At 36.0% G+C, this 19915-nt stretch overlaps 5 protein-coding genes across 7 annotated transcripts in view; 2 read left to right on the top strand and 3 right to left on the bottom strand.

Annotated features, from left to right (window-relative positions):
- Ac76E (adenylate cyclase type 2 Ac76E) overlaps positions 1 to 2472 on the bottom strand; it is a 44504-nt gene extending 42032 nt beyond the window's left edge. For both annotated transcript variants that reach the window (XM_070215699.1, XM_017146679.3), the window contains exon 1: positions 2203 to 2472. The gene's annotated coding sequence lies outside the window, so the exon portion shown is untranslated. The remainder of the gene's footprint in view (positions 1 to 2202) is intronic.
- Positions 2473 to 8892: 6420 nt separating this feature from the next.
- On the bottom strand, positions 8893 to 13114 carry RhoGDI (rho GDP-dissociation inhibitor). The gene is made up of 5 exons (XM_017146714.3): positions 12946 to 13114; positions 10836 to 11038; positions 10663 to 10772; positions 10487 to 10601; positions 8893 to 9853 (listed from the first exon to the last, which is right to left on the bottom strand). Exons 2-5 carry the CDS (start codon positions 11017 to 11019, stop codon positions 9657 to 9659), a joined length of 606 nt encoding a protein of 201 aa, XP_017002203.1. The 5' UTR covers positions 11020 to 11038; positions 12946 to 13114; the 3' UTR covers positions 8893 to 9656.
- On the bottom strand, positions 9860 to 10443 carry LOC123003400 (uncharacterized). The gene has a single exon (XM_044395816.2). The coding sequence runs from the start codon at positions 10101 to 10103 to the stop codon at positions 9999 to 10001; it is 105 nt and encodes a 34-aa protein (XP_044251751.1). The 5' UTR covers positions 10104 to 10443; the 3' UTR covers positions 9860 to 9998.
- Positions 13115 to 13491: 377 nt separating the features above from the next.
- Positions 13492 to 15190, top strand: LOC108060813 (angiopoietin-related protein 7). Its single transcript, XM_017146702.3, has 3 exons — positions 13492 to 13652; positions 13714 to 14768; positions 14837 to 15190. Exons 1-3 carry the CDS (start codon positions 13575 to 13577, stop codon positions 14967 to 14969), a joined length of 1266 nt encoding a protein of 421 aa, XP_017002191.3. The 5' UTR covers positions 13492 to 13574; the 3' UTR covers positions 14970 to 15190.
- Positions 15191 to 15247: 57 nt separating this feature from the next.
- Positions 15248 to 16786, top strand: LOC123002334 (metaxin-2). 2 transcript variants are annotated; one of them, XR_011418526.1, is made up of 3 exons: positions 15248 to 15422; positions 15496 to 16275; positions 16697 to 16786. XR_011418526.1 is itself a non-coding variant. In XM_044395863.2 (2 exons), exons 1-2 carry the CDS (start codon positions 15339 to 15341, stop codon positions 16219 to 16221), a joined length of 810 nt encoding a protein of 269 aa, XP_044251798.1. In that variant the 5' UTR covers positions 15249 to 15338; the 3' UTR covers positions 16222 to 16786. The 2 variants fall into 2 exon arrangements, 1 of the variants encoding a protein (XP_044251798.1); XM_044395863.2 differs by having other exon boundaries at positions 15249 to 15422; positions 15496 to 16786.
- Positions 16787 to 19915: the final 3129 nt, after the last annotated feature.

The following is a 19915-nucleotide window of genomic DNA, read 5'->3' on the forward strand; positions in this document are numbered from 1 at the left end:
GCTGTAAATTAGCCAAAACCCCAAATAGATCATACATACTATAATAATTTATATTTATTCGCAAGAACGGAGATAAGGTCTTTGAAACGTAGAATGCAAAAAGGAACCGAGGCGATAAGAAATTTCCCAAAGAATCTTGCAGCGCCCCGGATAATGACTCATTTTGAATATATGTGCATATTAGGCAGCGGAATTACTCATTCCTAGTTAAACACACTTATGATAAGTCAGACATTTCATTGACTTTCAGGCATTTCTGTCAATCATTTTATAATTTGATGATACTCGATTAGGAAATATAAAATAGGTTTGGCAAAAGCAAATTTAAAATACAATTTGTCTCATTGGACTTAGTGCCGGCTTCAATAAAGTATTTTATCGGCGCTATCGCCATTTGATAATGGCCCTGCCCATGCCCAAAAACCCCGAAAATAAACCCGCCCTGGTCGCTTCTTCATTTCGTTATCGGGTGAGCAACATATGCCAAGTGGCTTTGATTTGGTTTTTATTTTTACTTATTTATATACAAAGCATGACACTTTTTTATAGAACGAATCTTAACTCTTCTTTGCCATAAAGATAAAATAAAAGCTGGAAAAAATGAGGAACGCTGAGTGGGGGCGTTAATTTATTAATGCGGAGCCGTGAGCCAAAACGAAATCTGCGGCAACACTTTTATAACTTGATTTATTTAAAGACAACAGCATTTGGCAAACGAATTGGATGAGTTGGTGTTGTTAAGTGTGTGGTTAGGATTTAAAAATAAATCGAAATTATGAAACATAAACAGAAGGACATTGGCAAAGGTCATTGTTGATACCAAGAAGCAAGATAAATGAATAAGTTTAATTAGAGTAATAAATTGTCTGGGAATATTCATTTTCTAATCTTGTTGTTGCTAGGAATTTTTAAGAAAGCAATATATCAAGCAAGGTATTTAATCTAAATCAGCCTATTTAAAAACAACAAATAAATTCCTACCTAAATCCTTTATTATTAAGAGATATGCAACTAAAAATACTAATAATGCCAAAGTCAACTTAAGGAAACCAAAAAAATAAACAGATATTTTCAAAATAATAGCACAACATAATACTATTATTATGTATTATATAAAATAGTCCACATAATTAAATCGTATTATTTTTTAATACTTTATTTTGATCAAAACCAACAAAATTGTATTTTTTTTAGGAATTTTTTTAAGCATTTTACAAGCGCCACCACATTTATTTGAACACCGCTGTTTGCGAGAATATATACACAAACGAACTCATATATGTTTTGTATCACTTCTTTCATCAGACATTCACACATAGGCGATCATCAACTCGTTCGGCCGTTGAAAAAATTGCAAATAAAAAGAAACCACTAAAAAAACACGAAAAAGCTACAATAAAGACCAGAACTGACGCAGATTTTCGCTGCCAGCTGCCAATTTGAAAGCAGCATTAATTTTTTATTTTAATTCGGGGACACTTGTTGTTGTTGCTGCTGCTGCCTTTATTTTTTTTAATTAATAAACAGCTAACCAAAATTCAAATGAAAATAAATATTTTATAAAAATCCAAAATCAGATGCGATTAGCACTATCAGCTACAAAAAAAGAAAGAGAGCGAGAGAGGGCCGTGAATATATAATATTTCGATCTGTCGCTAACCATTCAGATTCGTTTGCTCTCGGTCTCGCATAGCATTTTTGTATTTTTAGCTAATTTCAGTTGCTATTGAGCTTGGCAATTAGTTACACTTGATTATATGAAAGCAGATCGCGGGTAAACACTTTGCCGGTCCCGGTCCCCCAAGTTCGATGTTTATTTTGTCGAGTTGTATTCGTGCTCGTATTCCACTTTGTTGTTGAATTAGTTGTAGTTTTTGAAGTGGAAGGAAGGAAATCTTTAATAGTTTTTCATAACTTAACGATAAAATAAAAACACTTTAAATATGCAAATTTTAGGGTTTATAAATTCAGTCCCAATAAATTATTTGGCATGGTTTAATCACAATTTATAGTTCTAACTTGTTTTCATATTTAAATTAGTTTGGGTAAAACAAATTATGTTTAAAAAGTTTCCATTTGAGAGTGGAATTATTTTCTTTAGAATGGAAACTTTTTATAGCACTATCATTTGATTTATTTATTTTGTAGATTTTTTTCTTTATATTTTTTATTATTTTTTTAAGGGAAACTTTTGTACAATACCTAAATGCTGGGTGTTGGCTCCTTTGTTGCCGTTTATTTCCTAATCATTTGTATCAATAGATTTATTTATTTATATATTTGTGCATTTATTTGTGGAGACATTTCCCAATGGCACATTTTGTTTAAAAAATTCACATTAACACCGGCACTAACGCACACACAAACACGCGAACAGCCGCTTTTTCGGACGGCAAGGAAACGCGCGAAAATCGCGTCCGCCAGTAAACCGCTTGTGAACCGCTCTCAGAACGCCAACGAACCGCACCCGTGCACGTTCTAATCAGAACTAAGCAACCAAAAGTCCAACAGGCTGAACAAAAACCCCCATGTTGCCCCAACATGTTGCCGACCTTGCGAGAGAGAGAGTGCGAGAGAAACAAAAAAAGAGTAACTCGCGAGAGAAAAATGGATTTGGATTTCATGTTTTCATTTTGAAAATACAATAACAAATCGAATTCGAGGCGCCGGCACTCTTTAAATAATACCATTCGATCTTGATTAACCAACAGTGATGAAAATGGTAATATTTCTATATATGTATCAATTAAACTAGAAAGAAGGCTAAACTAGTTTCTCGAGCATTAAAATTTGTTTTAGTTATCAAATTGAATACCATTATTAAGTTATTAGACACAGTATACCTAATCGCAACAAGACTCATTGTGTTTAACGGGCTTCCATTTTTCAAGGCTATCGAAAATCCATAATTTACAGTACTCGCAACAGTGCATGTGCACTGAACTATGTCATAAGTTTTAATAATGCAGTATTTAATTCTATTACTAACAAAATATTTATAATTTTAATTTTTTATTATAACCAATGATATCAAATTTTATAATCTAAGAATAGAGAGTTTATTTTTTAGAGTTCAACATCAAGTGCAATGTTCTTAATCAATACAAAATATGGACTTCTCAATGAATCAATCATTATAAAATCTGACAAGCCATAAGCAAAAGAAAAAATGCCAATTTCAGGTTTTAATTCATTCTTTTTAATCTTTTCAAGTATGTTCTTGAAAGTGCAATAAAATTTGCAATTGTGGTGCTGTAATCAAGATAGTGTCTAATCTACAAAATACTTATGACGGTTAGCTAATAGAGTTATTCGTCTAACTGATTACGATTTAATTCGATTTTCGAATTTTCCCATAACTTATCATCCCATAACTTTAAAGCGAAATATATATATAAGAAAATAATTCAAAACACCTGCAGTAATTACATAAATACTTATACAAAACCTTGTTTTAATAATGATTATAATTTTCTAGCAACTTCACCTTTGAAATAAATCCAAGTGATTACCGTTTAAGACTTCCCATTTATTTGCAGGATCAAATGGTAGAACTTTGATTTGCACCTGGTGCAATTGACACCAACACCACTTCAACCTCAATTTCCTGAAATTAAATTACTTACTAGCAGCTCAGTTCGTTCCCTGTTAAATTCAGCTTAGCAGGATATTGTCAACACTCGTTTCCCAACCCCCAGGATCCTGTTGTCCGAGTGTGGGAAAATGTTTGAACTCTTTGTTGGCACACGAACACCTGCACAAAGTAAGTACTTTGGTTGCACTGTGTTTGCTGACTTGTGCAATTTCCGTCTGACAACACGGGGCGTATACGTAATGAACTTTGACAGGACCCAACAGATGTCTACAAAAGTTACCCATTATACGACCAGATCTGTGTAAAAAACGGGATGGTTTTTATTTCCCAATTTATTTAAAAACTAGTTAATTTAATCAATTTTTTATATTTTTGTTTAACCTTCAACACATTAAAAAAAAATATCATTACGCATTACTTCCATTAAAATGACTCTTAAATATTTACGCGTATTTCACGTGTATCACATTTCTTACAAATTATCTCATCAACATTAATTTCTGGCTTTTCACCGCAAATTCATTTGGAGCTCAATCAATTATTAACGACGAAAACACGCTAAATATATGTGACACACACCTTTGGAGGTGAGGTGTATAGCCCACAAAAATTCGCAGGCAAAATTTTCATGGAGCTGCTGGGGGATTTTGGATTTGCATAAATAATAATGAAATTTCAACTGGTGGATAAACAAAAGTAAAAGCAGCTTTAAGCATCAGCCACCATTAAAAGGCAATTTGAAATGTGTAAAGCCAGGGACCTAAGTACCCGGGGATCATGGCAAATTAACTAATTGAAGGCTCAAATGGACTTTGCATACATTTGTGGGCCGATAAAGGTGTCTCGCCAGCCGATAGATTAAAGATGGCCCAGGCAATGGCCAGTCCCCAAGGTCAGGGTGGGATTCGATGACTTTCCTGGTAGGTGGCATGCATAATACATTACCAGATCGAAATCAAAACATGTTTACCTTCGCACGCCGCTCGCCAAAGTTAGTCCTGGCTCGAGGATGGCCACTTCAGACAGGACAGCGACAGGTAGTCAAAAGGCCCCTTCTTCCCCACGGGAGTTTACTTGGCAGTTCCTTGGATTGGTATTTAGCCGGCTTGGTCTTGAATTTGTAATAAGTCTTATGAATATTTTCTACAAAAAGTGAGCACTTTAAGCTGACTTCTTAAATATAATGATTTTATATATTTAGTTAAAATAATTTTTTAATAATTCATTTTAATATATTAAAAAAGTCATAATTAAATATTTTAAAAATACACTTTCTATAAAAATCTAGATAAATGTTTTTTTTATACCGGAATATAATATGTTTTAGATATTTAATTTAAGTTAAGTCAGTTAAAGTTTGTTTATATTTTTTTAACAATAATAATAGCTTATAAGGAATAACCCTTCTCTGAATAAAATTATGTAACCGAATTTTATTTTAAGAAATTTGTCGTAATATATTTAAAATTAAAAAGATTATGGTACCCCCTTTTTCATTCCATAAATCATTTTCAAGGTTCAACTTTCTTCGGCATTGGTGTGCACCATGAAAGTAAAACAAGCAAATGATAATTTAATGAACGGCTATTAAATGTCAGTCAATGCCATTTGCTGGGGGTCATAGTCAATATAGCTACTAACGTTTTTTGCATTTTTAATGGCCTCCCTTGAGTTTTTCCTGTGCGGGAAAATCAATTTTAACAAAAGCAAGGTCAACGATTTTTTTAATTTATCACATACTCGGCTTAGACGTATGGCCAAGAAGTCGACAGTTGGCTAGGACGTAAAGCCTAATTACGAAATGTTCCTTAATTAGTGCGCTCGACTTAATTACAGAACTGCAAAGTCAACAAAAGCAGCGGCAGAATTCGCACAAAAATAATAAACCCCGGCTGCCTCGGGATCTGTGCCCTTTGGTAGACAATTAACTGGCGTTGGAAAGTATGTGTGTTTTTGTGTGTGGCGACAGCTTGTTGACATCGTCCTTTAAAGCGCCTGGAAATATGCTTCGTCCCTTGATATTCGACACATTCGCCTGCAAGTTTGAGCAGAACAGTCTAACAAGTTTGGAATTAGGGTTAAATTGCTTGAATTAATATTACATATTCCGGGTACACGCCATAAACCATAATGAACACTGGCTACAAAAATTATTTACTCCTTGTTGGGCAAGCTCCTTTTATTTTACTCAGTTCGAGAGTAGATTTATTAAAGGTTTATTTAAAGGAAAATATTATTACTTTTTTGTTTTAAACACTTTAAATGGCATAAATATAGAAACTAAATAAAATACACAATTTAAACATTAAAGCCACACACCTGTAGAGCAATCATCCCTTTTACACAGATCTTTCTTACGTAAAAGAAAACCGTATAATACGGACACAAACTTTGATTGCCAATAGCAAAAATCAATGCCGAAATGTAAATGAGGAGAGCACCGTTTGAATAAATATATTCACAAATCATGCAATTTCTTGCCAACTTCGGACTGAATCTCCAGCAGAAAACCTCCACAAAAAAAAACAAATTCAATATAAACGCAAATTATTTTTGCTGTCCGGTGGGGGCAAGCGCATAAAAAAGAAACAAAATAAAAAGCGTAGAGCTTTGAAAAAATGTATGCCAATTGTGGGTGTTTGTGCTCGGTTTTTATGTCCTGCCGGCCACGCATAAATCTGATGGCTAACGCCACCGTTTTTTGACGTGTTCAACACTCCCCGTTAAAGTTGCGTGTACTCACTTAAAGCCACAAAAGTATTAAAGTAATAAAAAGAGCGATTTACGAAATTTACGATTTATGGCAGAAGAAATGATGTAATTAAAAAATGGCTTGACTTTTATGATTTCAAGAACTCGGTGGGCTATTTTTATCCACAATTATACTTATAAATCTTTTTATTTTTATTCTAAAATTGTTTTCCTTTTTTAATTATATATTTTTTCAGACCTCTGACTTTAAGCATAATTTGGAACTTTTAAAAAACAACATTATCTTTAAGAAAATGTAATAATGAAAACAATAAGCTGCCACCTGTTGCTTTATACCTATTTTCCTCCGACATCCTCAGCGAATGTTAAATAAAATTCATCATACGCCACGTATGCGCCTCTGGCAAAAAATGGGGAGAAACTTTCTCACGTCGCTCCGTGTGCTGACCCGCATACTAAAATACAGACCAGCAGAAACCGAAAAGTTGCTCAAATCTTTGTTGGATTTAATTATGTTTAAATAGGCTTAGCAAAACTTGCCATAGTGGCAGAGGAAATCCAATAAAGGTGGTCCCATACACATACAAAAGGTCTAAAATGAAACTAATTAAATTTTGCACAAAGAAAATTTCATTTGGCCACATGACCAGTTTTAATTTGATTGTTAGCTATGGCATATTTTAAGGACAAAATGCTTTGTTTTCCGGCTTATTGTTATTTGATTTCAAATCCTCTGGGATATTTATCATATTAGGAAAATTGTCCAAGCCCATAAATAAAAAAAAATTGGATAAATATTTTTGTAAATGCAACAAATGTGTGAAATGATTTAAAATGGTTAAATATCTGTCCTAACTGTCTGTTGGATAAATGCAAACAACCAAAGCCCATTAGCAAGCATGCATGTATAACCATTTGTGGAGATTAAATATGCATTTTTGCAGAAATGCTTATGTGGCTTGACATCAGCTGCATTTCATGGCTTTTCCAACCATTTTTAATGCAACAGATGCCAATAAGCCTAGTGATAGCGATGGGGTAATAGATATCATGGAAAAAGTAAATTACCTGTTGAAGTAATTTAAAATAATTTATTAAAGAATAGTAAAATAAAATATATTTTTCAAAATCTTTGCAATAATAGTGATATTGATAGCCATTTTCCACAAAGTTTATAAATATATTAAATTCGACCAGTGCTTACTGTCATAAAAACAAGATGGTGGACAAAATGGCCGCCATTCGCATTTCCGGCCTCGCGTGTGCGTTAGTGTGAGTATTAGTGCACTTAGCCTGTTGCGTTTTCTGGTTTCCTTTTTGATTCCATTTCATTTCTACTTTATTATCCCCACTCTAGCAGCTTTTGTTTTCACCATTCGTTCGGCTTTTGTCCTGCAAATTTCATTGGACCATATCCCCGTATGCAATGGCCCATAAAGAAGGTGGCGGACAATTGCCAGCATCGGGTTAAAAGGCCACATAGGCACACAACGCGCTGTCGGGCTGAACAATACGGTCGAAGGTTAAAATTCGACGTCCCGTCCATCAATCGAATCATCCTCGATGGACAGAGATAGACATGAGTGTTGGATGCGAAAATATTGGCATTTCATAAAGCTGAAATTGGCAGGATTCGAATTGAATTCGCGTATTGGGAAGACGAATCGAATATGAATGGAACAATTTAAGTGCTCACATCAGTTGTTCGGTTGTCCATCAATAATGTCCTAAATCATTCTGATAAAATACATAAAATTTTTACCCATTCTGAAACGATTTTGATAAATCAGATCATTATTAAAAAAATTTAATATTTTAATCTCAAAATTAATTTAATAATATCTGTTCATTTTCACTAAGCGCTTCTATAACTTAAATTTCTTTTCCGTATACAAGATTCTGTTGAGGAAAACTGGATTTTTTAAAGTTCCAGTACTACCTTTGCCTGTAATTACTTTTACCTAATGAAAACAATCAACCAAATAAATAAGAATTGTTTTTTTTTCTTTTTTGTTATACCAAATGCTCCCCAAACAACATGAATGCCCCAAGCCATACCCCACATATTGTTTTTCTTAAATTACGCAATTTTCCTTCTGGCAACTGGAGCCATTTCTTATTCATGCCGGTTTTCGCGATTCTGAAGACAAATGAGCATTGAAATATAAAATGTGGTTATTATTTTCTGCATTTGCCGCAAATGTTGCCATGAATGTTGCCGCAATAAGTTGTCGCAACAAGTGCAACAGGCAAATGGAATATAAAGAGAGAAAATCGAGTGTAAACAGAGAACGTATCTCTCTCTTTGCTCTTCTCTCGTACACCTTGAGAAAATACTTAGTAATGGCTCACATGGCGTATGAGTAATTCTTGTTATGCCTTTGCCTTCTGGCCACAATTTATGACGTTTACCCCTGGGCAATGTGAACTGATAAGCACTCTAAGGTGTGAAATGCGTAAATAATCTTTGACTAAGGAAAAATCACAGCTAAGGACCGTCACTACGATTTATTCGACATTATTATTAGCAAATAAATTAGCCATCTATCTTAGGCTATAAAGAAAATAACAAGTGGAAGTAAAAGTTTCATTTTTAAAATATGTATACTTTATTCTTTATTGCTCTTCGGTTGCATTCAATCAGCATTCGCATATATCGTACACAAAAAATACACAGAGATAGTATATAGTTAGAATAATGTAGACTTCAGTGTTTGCATGCTCCGCAAACATCAAATGCATTATTAAGTATCAGCTTTAGTTACATTCAACAGTTCGAATTGCATGATTCTAGATGGATGCTTACGGGGAGTAAATCATCTTTGGGTATTGTTTCCGTTTAGTTGGGGGACTTGATCTTACATTTAGGACAAATCATTCCGTTCATTAATTTTAAATACATAGCGAAATGCAAACAACTTTCTTAAAGTTTATTACTCAATGTTAATCTGCTTGAAAATGTATGTTAAACATAGGCAATGGCATTTGGAACCAAACGACTGACTGACTGGCCTAGTGACTTGACTTGGTTTTGACTTGACTGATCGACTTGCCGTCTTGCTGAGGACTTGGGCGAAAAATGCTCTTCATCTGCACACATTCTATTAGGTATTCAATGGGTATCAAAAATACTTATCATGGTTTCTCATTACACTTTAGATACAAAAATATTTAAAATTTAATACCGTTAACAAAAATACTTGACGATCAATTACATTTTGGAAAATCTCGCTTACACTTTTGGAACAAAAACTAACTCATTTACAAGACATGTTGGGGGAAACAAAAAGCGTATGTCGTATGTGTGTGTGTGTGTGTTGGGTGTTGTGTGTGCTATTTGATGTCCTTCCTAGGCCCAGTCCTTTTTAATCTCAAAGGTCCAGTCCCACTCCAGGTGTATATGCTTGTCGTCATCCGTGAAGACCGAACTGACCGAGTAGGTGCCGCGGGAGAATGTGCCAGAGGGAGCCTCCTCGGCGGGCGTCAAATAAAATTGAATTTCCTTCTTCGGCGGATAGGAGCCAACCATATGCTTCATTTTGTCAACTACAGGATGATACGAACAAATTGGGTTTAGTAAATTATTACATTTTGGGGCATCCAGCACCAGCTTACCCACAACTTAAAAAATCAAACAATCCGAAAATAGGGTTTGGCATTGAAGATAATAGGATATTGATACAAGTTAATCTCAGCACATGACTAGAGTTATTATTGCAAATATGAAAAACGAAATATAAACACCACCGCAAAAACCCAACAATAGGTTCTCGCCATTAAACCAGCTTTTTCCCATTTCGAAGCAAAAAATACGACTAGTCCAATGAGAAGTCAATCAAGAACTGAGGTGTACTAGAGAAAACTATGCTACGGCCCCTAGCAAATTGAAGTCCCAAAAGTGCTTAAATCGTGTAAGGTATAATCGAATATCGATAGCAAATAATAGTGTTCGGGGTTACATTTGAATTGATTCTTTCTTAATATTAGGACTTTAATGTAATAACCAATTTCGTCAAGAGTTATAGAACTTCCAATAGATTAAATCAAATTAATCTTTATAGATAATATTTTAAATGATAGAATAAAACTCAAAATATATTCTAGAGCTATCATTCGTTTAAACCAAAACTAATACTGCCACAAAAGCTACGTAAATTAATGGGTAATAATAATACTTACCAGTAACACCCAAGCGAGAAGTCTTTTGCACATACTTAAGGCCATGGACGATTTCACGTTGCACAATAAAATCAATGCGCACCTTGTACTGAACACCTTCTTTGATCACAAAAAGCTGTAATACAATTTTAGATTAATGAAAATAATAAAATGGCTTCATAGCTTTAATTATTCACCTGCTTTTTGAGCTGAGTAAGGTCACCGGTAAGATCCAATTCCATATCATCGCGACCCTCGACGACGAGAGCCAGTTTCTTTACGATCACTTTTCGGGGATCATTGGGTTCTGGAAGTTGAAGTTAGGTCTTTATATATTCCTCGCATTTTGTTTCCTGAATTATTCCCTTACCAACAATAATTTTCTCGGTCTGGGCAGCACCCAGAAGTGCCTCCTTGTAGCGCCGCAAGCTCTCGTCCTCCTGATCGGCGGCCATTATCTCCTCGATGGTCTTTTCCGGCGGCGCCTGGTAGTTGGCATCGTGGACATCCTCATCGTGGTGCTCGGGATGGGGCTTCGTCTCTGTTTCGGCCATGGCTATGTAGAACCTAGAACTGTCCAAGCGGAATTGTTTATTTATCAATCAATTACATTTAAATGAGTAGCACCGGTCTTAATTTCGGTTGGTGCTATTGTTAAATGGCTGCTTCAGCTTTTGTTTAGTATTTCTCAGTTGCTCTGGGGGAAGCATGTGGGTCATAGGCATATTTTTAGTAGTGTGAGTAACATGTTGACGATAATGATATTCTCTTATATATATGCCTCTATTAAAAAGTATGTGAGAAGCTCTGCATCTGCTGTACATCCTATCGGAATAAAAGATAATATTCCTGGACCAAACGGTTGGGTTTGTGACCCCTATAAGATTTAAGCTAATCAGCTAAAACTATTGTAAATATAACAAAATTATATTATCTTTTGAAAGTAAGTAGCTAATAAATTACAAGATTTAATTGCCTTCAAGAGTTTAAGATTTATGTTAGTAAAAATTAATTATTAAAGGCAGTAATAAAAAAGCGATTAAATATCAAAAGCAAACATTTTAATGTTCCAAAACCGAAATCGAAAATGTATTATTACGTTATCGTTCAGTTAACAAAGAGCGGGCTTTTTCAATTTTTGGCAACACCAAATGCTAGCCACTTCATATGCCCGTTCAATAATATTGATTAAATTTCAATTATTAACGCATTGATGAACTGACGTGTTGATTGGCAGTGGGGTGGGCCAAGGGGGGCGGTCGACTTGCAGCTGGTCCGCTCGGAAAATGAAAAAAAAAGGTTCAACCAAATACGGAGTGTCAGATAAGGCGAGAGCATTCGGCAGACAGAGAGAGCGGATATCGGCATTGAATAATATTGACCAGAACGGGCGACAAAAACGGAGAACCCTCCGCCCCCGCCCATGCCTTTATTATTATCTTGCTTTGTTTTCCATTATCTAAATACACGTCGCTGGCTTTATGTCCATTTTCAACGAATGTTGGCCCAATAATAATTCTCCGTTCTCCAGATTTGGCTAAATATATACAGGCTAGAGCAAAAAAAGTACATCAAATTGAAATGTTATTACTTGACATCAAGTTGTTGTGAGATAATAAAAATGTATCTATACAAGCGATTTTAGCAGGCACATGTGTACACGGAAAATTAATAACAAAGATGATTTTAGAATTAGTTTTATACATTTTTTTTTAACTATTTTAGACATAATAAATATTATTTTCTAATGCGTAAAAATCGTACAAAATGCTTAATATTCAATAAAACCAATTACGATCCCGTAATTATTTTAAACCTAGAACAATAATTCTGAATTTTCAAAAACATTTTTTTTTTTTGAAAAAGTAAGTACTTTAAGATGTACATCATATTTTTTTTTCTGTGCATGTGTGGGAATAGCAAAAAAATAATAAACATTTTTCAGACTAACAACGAAAGTTTGGGCCAATAAATACAATCGGAATAATTAAGGTTGGGTGAGAAAAGGTAATTTCAAGAACAAATCTGACCAAACAGAATTTTCGAATTCCAAACAAAAAGGCGAGTGTCGAAGGCAGAGTGAGCGGGACAGGAAGTGAGCGAGGGAGAGAGAGATAGACGACCCCCCGCCAAAGTGTGGGGATAATTCAGGGAAAAGTACGAACCATGCCAGTTTTTTCTTTTTTTTTTTTGATAAAGAAATGTGCACGAAGAATGTTAAGACCCAGACGTATGAATCACACACACCAGCTCGCACACACACACGCTCGCACCAAGACCGGCACATGAATCGTCACTGATTTTCAAGCATTATTTTTTGGGAGTGGTTCCTGGCCAGCAGATAACCACAAGTATTTGCCAAAAACGCCAACTGATATTGAGCTACTATATTTAAATTCGAGTTTAGTACTAACAACATGCATTGGAACGCAGCACACACACACACACACTCTCGCAAATCAGCGACGACGCGCACTCACCTTTCTAATATGCAAAATTATTCAAAAACTGCGCTCTCCGCAAAACTATTTTATTTTCCAGATAGTATGGCTAATTTTTTGTGTTTTTTACAATGTGTGTTCTACTAACTTTTAAACAAAGCAAAATATAACGAAAAACACTCGGCGAAATAAGAATGGTAAGTGTGCACGCATACAGTTGCGCGCAAAATACCGAAAAGGCAGCTGTTCACACTGGCTGCCTGAAATTATCTTTCTCTACATGTTTTTCCATAGTACAAATTAAATTGTTTAATTGTTGAATGCAAACCCTATTTGTAATTAAAAAAAAGAAATTAGATGAATACATCTTCAAAATTGAATGTTTTTATTTATCATGAATACCCTTATTATTTGGTTTGCGCAACTGTTTAAATCTGTGTTTAAAAGCTGGTCACACTCCAAGCTGAGGAATTTGTATTTTTTTTTACATATCTTTTTTACAATTTACGGCTTTAGCCGGTTCACGTTGAATTTAGAGACCCCATTGGTTCTATCATATACATAATTCTCATTGGAGTACGTATCTCTTACAAATAGCAAACCTGTGAACTTAAAAAATTTAGTTGTAACTTTCAAACTAAAAATTGCGCATTGATATTTTGATCGCCATGAAACCCGACAACTTAAACAATCTCTCGCAAAAACCTCGTTTATCAGTGGAAGACTCAACCACTGAAAACAATTCGGTAAGTGATAATATACATAGTCATCCTGGAATTTTAATAGTAGATTCTATATTTTTTCCAGCTCAGCAGCGATTCGGATATTGAAGATATCGACTGTCCGGCCAGCGATCAAAAAAGGATCGTACAAGGACTAAGAAAGACCATTAGGAAGAATAACACAAAGATAAATGATCTGGTTGCCAAGTTGACCATTGCTGAAATGAATTTGGCAAGTGAAAAGGAAAAGTCCAAATATAAAGACGATTTAATGAAGCTGACTAATGAAAACAAAGACTTGAGCGTAAAGCAATTGCAAAGTAAAATTTTGGAACTAGAAAATGAACTTGCTTTGAGCAAGAGTCAGGGTTTAATTAAAGAAAAAGATAAGGAAACTTCCGGCCTTGCAGACTGGGACGATCAATGTAAGAAGAGGATTGCAGAATTTAATGCTTTAATAGATAAATTCGAATGTATTGTTCGGGAGAAGGACGATAAACTTATTGAATTGGATAAGAAGTTACAGATACATGAAGCCATCCTGAAAGAGAAAGATGAGAACATTAACCGGCTAGGATCGCAAATTGAAACCGATGGAGGCAAGATAAATAAAATGGTTCAAAAACTCTCTGAGGTCACCCTCGATACTGAATGTTGTCTAGATCCCTGCGAACCTCACGTTTTTCTCAACTGTACTAAAATTCCTTCAATGAAATTGATATCGCTCCCTGATTTCCAGCCCTTCGCAGCTGTTTTTGAGGATATTCCTTCTGCCGGCCCTGGTTGGATGGTCATCCAACGTCGATTTGATGGAAGTGTTGTCATGGAAAGTATGGAAGGATTTTTCAAAGGTTGTGGAGATTTGGGTGGCGAATTTTGGATTGGGAGTGAGAAATTGCACAAACTAACATCAAGTCGTCGACATGAATTAAATATTGAACTCGTGGATTTTGACGATGTCAGTGCCTTTGCAAGATATGATCACTTTGTTGTTGGAAGCATTGAAGAAAATTACATGTTAAAGTCCCTTGGTAAATACTCAGGAAATGCTGGCGATGCTTTACGGAGTCACACAAATGAACCTTTTTATAATAATGATTTAAATAAATTATATTTTGGATGGTGGAACTCAAACGATTGGTATGAATAATCCTTTAAAAGGGACCCAACAAATTTACAATAATATTTAATTGTTCTTACTTTTTCAGTAATTTGAACGGAACATATTACAAAACTAAGGTTGAATTGGATTCTTGGGTCGGAATATGGTGGGGTCGTTGGAATATGGGGAAAAAAATGTCTCTTAAGTCGTGCAAAATGCTGATCAGGCCAAAAAACTAGGAAACTCCTGCAAAGCGAAGTGGCTTGAAGATCTTGGAGAAGACAATGAATTTTTTTAGCCAACTGAAATTACCAATCTCCAAAGTGCTGAGAATAATTATCTTTAAATGTAACCAACATCGGATATTTTCTCTTAAGTATGACTGATAACAAGTCATTTTAAATGTTCTGAATTCAATTACCTTTTGTTTTTATAATTTAAAAAAGCCATGTATTGATTAAAAATAGCATTTAAGAAAATCGTAATTTCAAATTAAATATAAAAAGCCTGGCAGCACTGGCGGCACTGCTACATCTGGCAACGCCCACGCAAACAGCTGTTTATTACTTCATCGGCGAGTTTTGTGTGTGGAAATTTGGTAAATTAAAATGACGTCCCAGTACCTGAGCCAATTGCACACGGCGGACAAACTGGCCGCCGAGCCGTGGCCCGAGGACGCCACCCTCTACCAGGTGAGTGGTAGCACCAGAAACTCCAGTCCCTTGAGTTACATTATATCATTTCTATGCCATCCCCATCCGAAAGCCCTACGAAGCGGAGCAAATCCTGCTGCCGGAGAACGCCAGTTGCCTGGCGGTCAAGGCCTACCTGAAGATGTGCAACCTGCCCTTCGGCATCCGATCCTGCGCCAACGCGGAGCACATGTCGCCGGGCGGGAGGATGACCAAGCTGCCCTTCATCCGTGCCGGGGCATTCATCTTCGCCGAGTTCGAGCCGATTGTGAACTTTGTGGAGCAGAAGGACATGGCCATTGGCAGCTGGCAGGACGAGGACGAGAAGGCCGACATGCGCACCTACGTGTCGCTGGTGGAGAACATCTTCACCATGGCGGAGCTGTACATTAGCTTCAAGAACGAGCGCGTCTACAAGGAGGTCACAGCTCCCAGGAATGGCGTCGTCTTTCCCTGGCCCCTCAATCACATGCAGAACTACGGGAAGCGGCGGAACGCGCTGCGTTTGCTCAAGGTCTACCAGTGGGACGACCTGGACATCGACAGCGTCATCGAGAAGGTGGCCAAGTGCTGCGAGACCCTCGAGTACAAGCTGAAGGAGTCGCCGGAGACGCCCTTCTTCTACGGCGATCAGCCCTGCGAACTGGACGCCATCGCCTTCGGCCACCTCTTCAGCATCCTCACCACCACGCTGCCCAACATGGCGCTGGCCCAGACGGTGCAGAAGTTCAAGCATTTGGTCGAGTTCTGTCGCTTCGTGGACGAGAAATACTTTCAGACCAGGTTCCTGCAAAATTAGTTATACGTAGTCTCTCGCACTAAAATGCTGGCATAATAATGCCTAACTATAGACGTAATTATTATTTTCCTTTTGTGTGCTGCACAAGCGCTTTAATCTGCAAAATGAATTATGTTGCTGTTAGGAATATTCGTTCTAAACGATGTAAATCAACCTGCTTTTGTAAACGGCCTCCCGCATTTATTGATTTCCACGATGCAAAAGCCACTGCAATTTAATTTTGATTTTTAAAGGGGCATAATTACCTTTTATTTTTGAAACCTTGGATTGCACCTGATCGAATTATGCTGCTTTATTAGTGAGTTCTACGTTCAGATTTCTGCAAAACTACTTATTATTAAGCTGCTATCAATGTACAATTGTAAATATAAATATTATTTTTTATATTTTGCACAAGCGCTTCGATTGGCAACCAAAATAATATTAAAATCCATTAAAAACTAATAAAAATAATATTTTCACATTTTACTTTCAGCAAATAATTTGAAGTCTTAAATTTCACTGTCATTGGAAGTGTGTAAATATTATGTTAATTGTTTCAAAATAAATTGTTATTTGACCCTTGGTTAATTGTATAACATATTTGTATTTTTACCCTATAAAGTATATATATTCTTGACCAGCATCACTAGCCAAGTCGAGCCATTTGTGTCTTTCAAAATGAACGTTGAGATATAAAAGCTAAAAGACTGAAGACTCTACGCAGATTCAACTAAAAATTCCAAAAAGGTTACACACCATTGGAATACTTGATTTTTGAGCTTTAAAATAAAGCTGTTTAAAATAGTTTGTTATTTGTCGAATGTAAAAAAAAAATGTGCAAAAAATAAGATAAGATTAAAAAAAACAATATGGATTAATGCAAGTTTTTGGAGACACAATTGGGGAAAAGTTTCTATATCCATATTCTGCCAAACTCTTGATTGACATCTCATTTGATTTGGCCAATGTGAACAGCGAAACAGACTGCACCCAGTTGGTTTTGCGGTTAAACAAACCCAGTCAATAAGTATAAGAATAAGTTAACCGCAGAGCAGAAACTTCTTCTTGGCCAACTGTTTGTGGGCCGGTAGAAGTCAAGACCAGATACCGAAACTGAAGCAGACCACAGCAGAAAGTTTTAATCGTTAGGCAGAAAATAACTTTCTGGTGATTTAAGCCAGACTCCGGACTGCAAACCATCCCTTTAACAAGAATAATTTGAAAATTTTTGAAAAATTTGTTTGCAAAAAAAAAACGTTACGATAAAATCATTAGGATTTAAAACCATGTCCTTCAGAAAGAAAAATATTTATTTTTAATTTTGAACAAATTTTTAGTTTTTAATATGTACGTTTCAATTTTATTTTTAAAGATTTAAAAAATAGTTTTAAATTATATTGGTTTACCAAAAAAGGATCAACTTCCTAAACATTTGAAATTCATTTCTAAGAAAATGTCTAAAAATTATCTTTTTTCGAGGGTAAACTCTGTGCTAATTTTGGCATGAAGTGGCAATTCGAAACGATGAAATTGTGGAAGATAAACTAATTACTTGTTAATGTAAGTAATAGCGCCGAACCGTTGGGAAAATTACAAACAGGCTGTGGGCCGTCGATTTCAGTTCAAAATAATCGTGATTAATGGTCGTGAGTGCCGGCAGGTGACAGCAGTTAGCCGGCTTCGTCCATCAGAAAATCTCGGGAAGGGACCCTTTATAAGGGTAACAAAAAATGACTTAAAAGTCTATTAAACATTTCTCAAGGACACACTGGACTTTCAGTTTCCACCTCCCTCACGCAATTTCAACGAAGCGTAGGAAAAATGTATGCTCAATTAATCTCGGCAAGCAGAATTCTGGGGAAAGGGGCAACAAATCGATATTATAGCCCACCGGTCAATGATAATGATTGCCACGCCCCACTGGGCAGTGGACCATATTTGACAAAAATCTCTGAAAAATTAGTAGGAATTAATGGAGGGTAATTACATCAAGTCCTCGAAATTCTCTGACCGCGATGGTGACTTTAAAAGTCAAATTGAATAATTATGTTCAGAAGCAAACGTAAATTGTATATGCCAAAATCGTAATTTCTATTTCTTAGATTTTCCAATAACAAACCATTAATCAAAAAACTTAAATTAATTTATATACTTAAATTCTGGGAATAAAAGCAGCTTTACAGAAAATAGTAAACTTTAGATAGGATGAAATTAATTCCCCCATCAATTCCGCTTTACGCTGGCTAATCCACCGATGACATTTAATAGGTGTGCTTTATTTAGGGTATTAATTTCCGCTACCACTGTACTTGACTGAATCCATGGATTATGAAATTGTCAGGGTGCGAATTTGTGCATTAAGCTCCTTGTCCATCGCTGATGCACTTTCGCCTCTAGAAAAAGGCACAAAGAAATCGCTGGAAAAGCGGAAAGACAACAAAAAAGAACTTCACTTAATTGGATTTTTTTTGGACTCGCTGCCAAGGACTTGCTGAGCGGATCAGCGGCAAGGAGCATCAGTTGTCCTAACCAGCGCTGCCCGAACGAAAATATTTGGCAGCGAAAAGTCCGCGGAGAGGCGAGATTCCCTACGAGTCCTTCGACAGGCGACGCAGGACAAAAGCCCTGCCCGAAGCTCATTTTTCGCTATTTCTCACATTGCCTTTGAATTTCTGCCGGGAATTTCTTAAGGACAGCGGTATCATTTTAAAGAAGGAGTAAAGCTACAAGGAAACACTTCATTCTTAAAACACAACCAAAGTCCAGAAGAAGTGCTACAGTCAAGGGCCTCGACTATCAGATACCCATTACTCTGTTAATCAATTTAAGAGTAAGGTAAGGCATAAATTAGCCTGTGAATAGAGGTGAACAACTATCTAGTAAAAATAAAACTACCTGAAACTATTATGGAAATTAAAATGCAAATTATGTAAGAGCTCCCGAAGATATCTTAAATTGAAAAAAGAAATTGCATAAAATAAAGCTATAGCTTCTTTATAGAGTATGCAGATATGCTTAGGTACGACATAATTTTTAATTTAATGCCCATAGGCCGGTACCAAAATCTCACCCTTTAAATAAATATCTGTACTTTAGATAGTTATTTTTTTTACAAACCACCAGCAGTTCGTAATTTTGACCTATTTTCCTGGTGCCCAGTTTTGGACGGGATCAAAATCCTCGAGAGTGGAATTCGAGAAGTGTTTCAGCGAAATAAAAAACAATAAGTTTTGCTCAACTTTTGGGGAACTCCGGCACAGAAAGGGTGAAATTGTTACGAGTGGATGGCAGGGCAAGCAAATAATAATAATAATAGCAATAACCGAAATAAAGCTCTGAATAAAAGTTCCCTAGGGTTTTGTTCCCCTTTTTTGCGGGCTGGCCTCTTGAAATTGTCGCCGAGATTATTGTTGTTATTTGTGCTCTTTCTGTTACATATAGTTGATAATTTGTTCAAAGTTTGTTCGAGTTGCCATTTTGCTGGCCAGGACGAAATGGGAAAAGGGGAAAGTCCTTCCTACTCCCTTTGTCCTGCAGATTTTGAACTCGGTTCCAGTCTGTTTCTGGGCCAGAGCGAAATGTTGATGGCTTTTTTATCGACTCACCTGCAGACGTCGTATTTCTTCATCTGGCTTTCATTTCGAGTCACTCGAGTCTTGCTTGTTTCATTTTCTTATCCCTAACAGTCCTTTTGCTCCTTAGCTATTCCTGC

The sequence above is a fragment of the Drosophila takahashii genome, chromosome 3L (assembly GCF_030179915.1).
Source record: "Drosophila takahashii strain IR98-3 E-12201 chromosome 3L, DtakHiC1v2, whole genome shotgun sequence".
Lineage (NCBI taxonomy): Eukaryota > Metazoa > Arthropoda > Insecta > Diptera > Drosophilidae > Drosophila > Drosophila takahashii.

Excerpts from the sequence above, each read along its gene's own strand:
- LOC123003400 (XM_044395816.2), bottom strand. The coding sequence starts at position 10,103 with ATGGGAAAAAGCTGGTTTAATGGCGAGAACCTATTGTTGGGTTTTTGC.
- RhoGDI (XM_017146714.3), bottom strand. The coding sequence starts at position 11,019 with ATGGCCGAAACAGAGACGAAGCCCCATCCCGAGCACCACGATGAGGAT. Across the intron at positions 10,773-10,835 it reads GACCGAGAAAATTATTGTTG|AACCCAATGATCCCCGAAAA; the intron begins GTAAGGGAATAA and ends TTCAACTTCCAG. Across the intron at positions 10,602-10,662 it reads TTACTCAGCTCAAAAAGCAG|CTTTTTGTGATCAAAGAAGG; the intron begins GTGAATAATTAA and ends ATTGTATTACAG.
- LOC108060813 (XM_017146702.3), top strand. The coding sequence starts at position 13,575 with ATGAAACCCGACAACTTAAACAATCTCTCGCAAAAACCTCGTTTATCA. Across the intron at positions 13,653-13,713 it reads CAACCACTGAAAACAATTCG|CTCAGCAGCGATTCGGATAT; the intron begins GTAAGTGATAAT and ends TATTTTTTCCAG. Across the intron at positions 14,769-14,836 it reads TGGTGGAACTCAAACGATTG|TAATTTGAACGGAACATATT; the intron begins GTATGAATAATC and ends TTACTTTTTCAG.
- LOC123002334 (XM_044395863.2), top strand. The coding sequence starts at position 15,339 with ATGACGTCCCAGTACCTGAGCCAATTGCACACGGCGGACAAACTGGCC. Across the intron at positions 15,423-15,495 it reads AGGACGCCACCCTCTACCAG|CCCTACGAAGCGGAGCAAAT; the intron begins GTGAGTGGTAGC and ends CCCATCCGAAAG.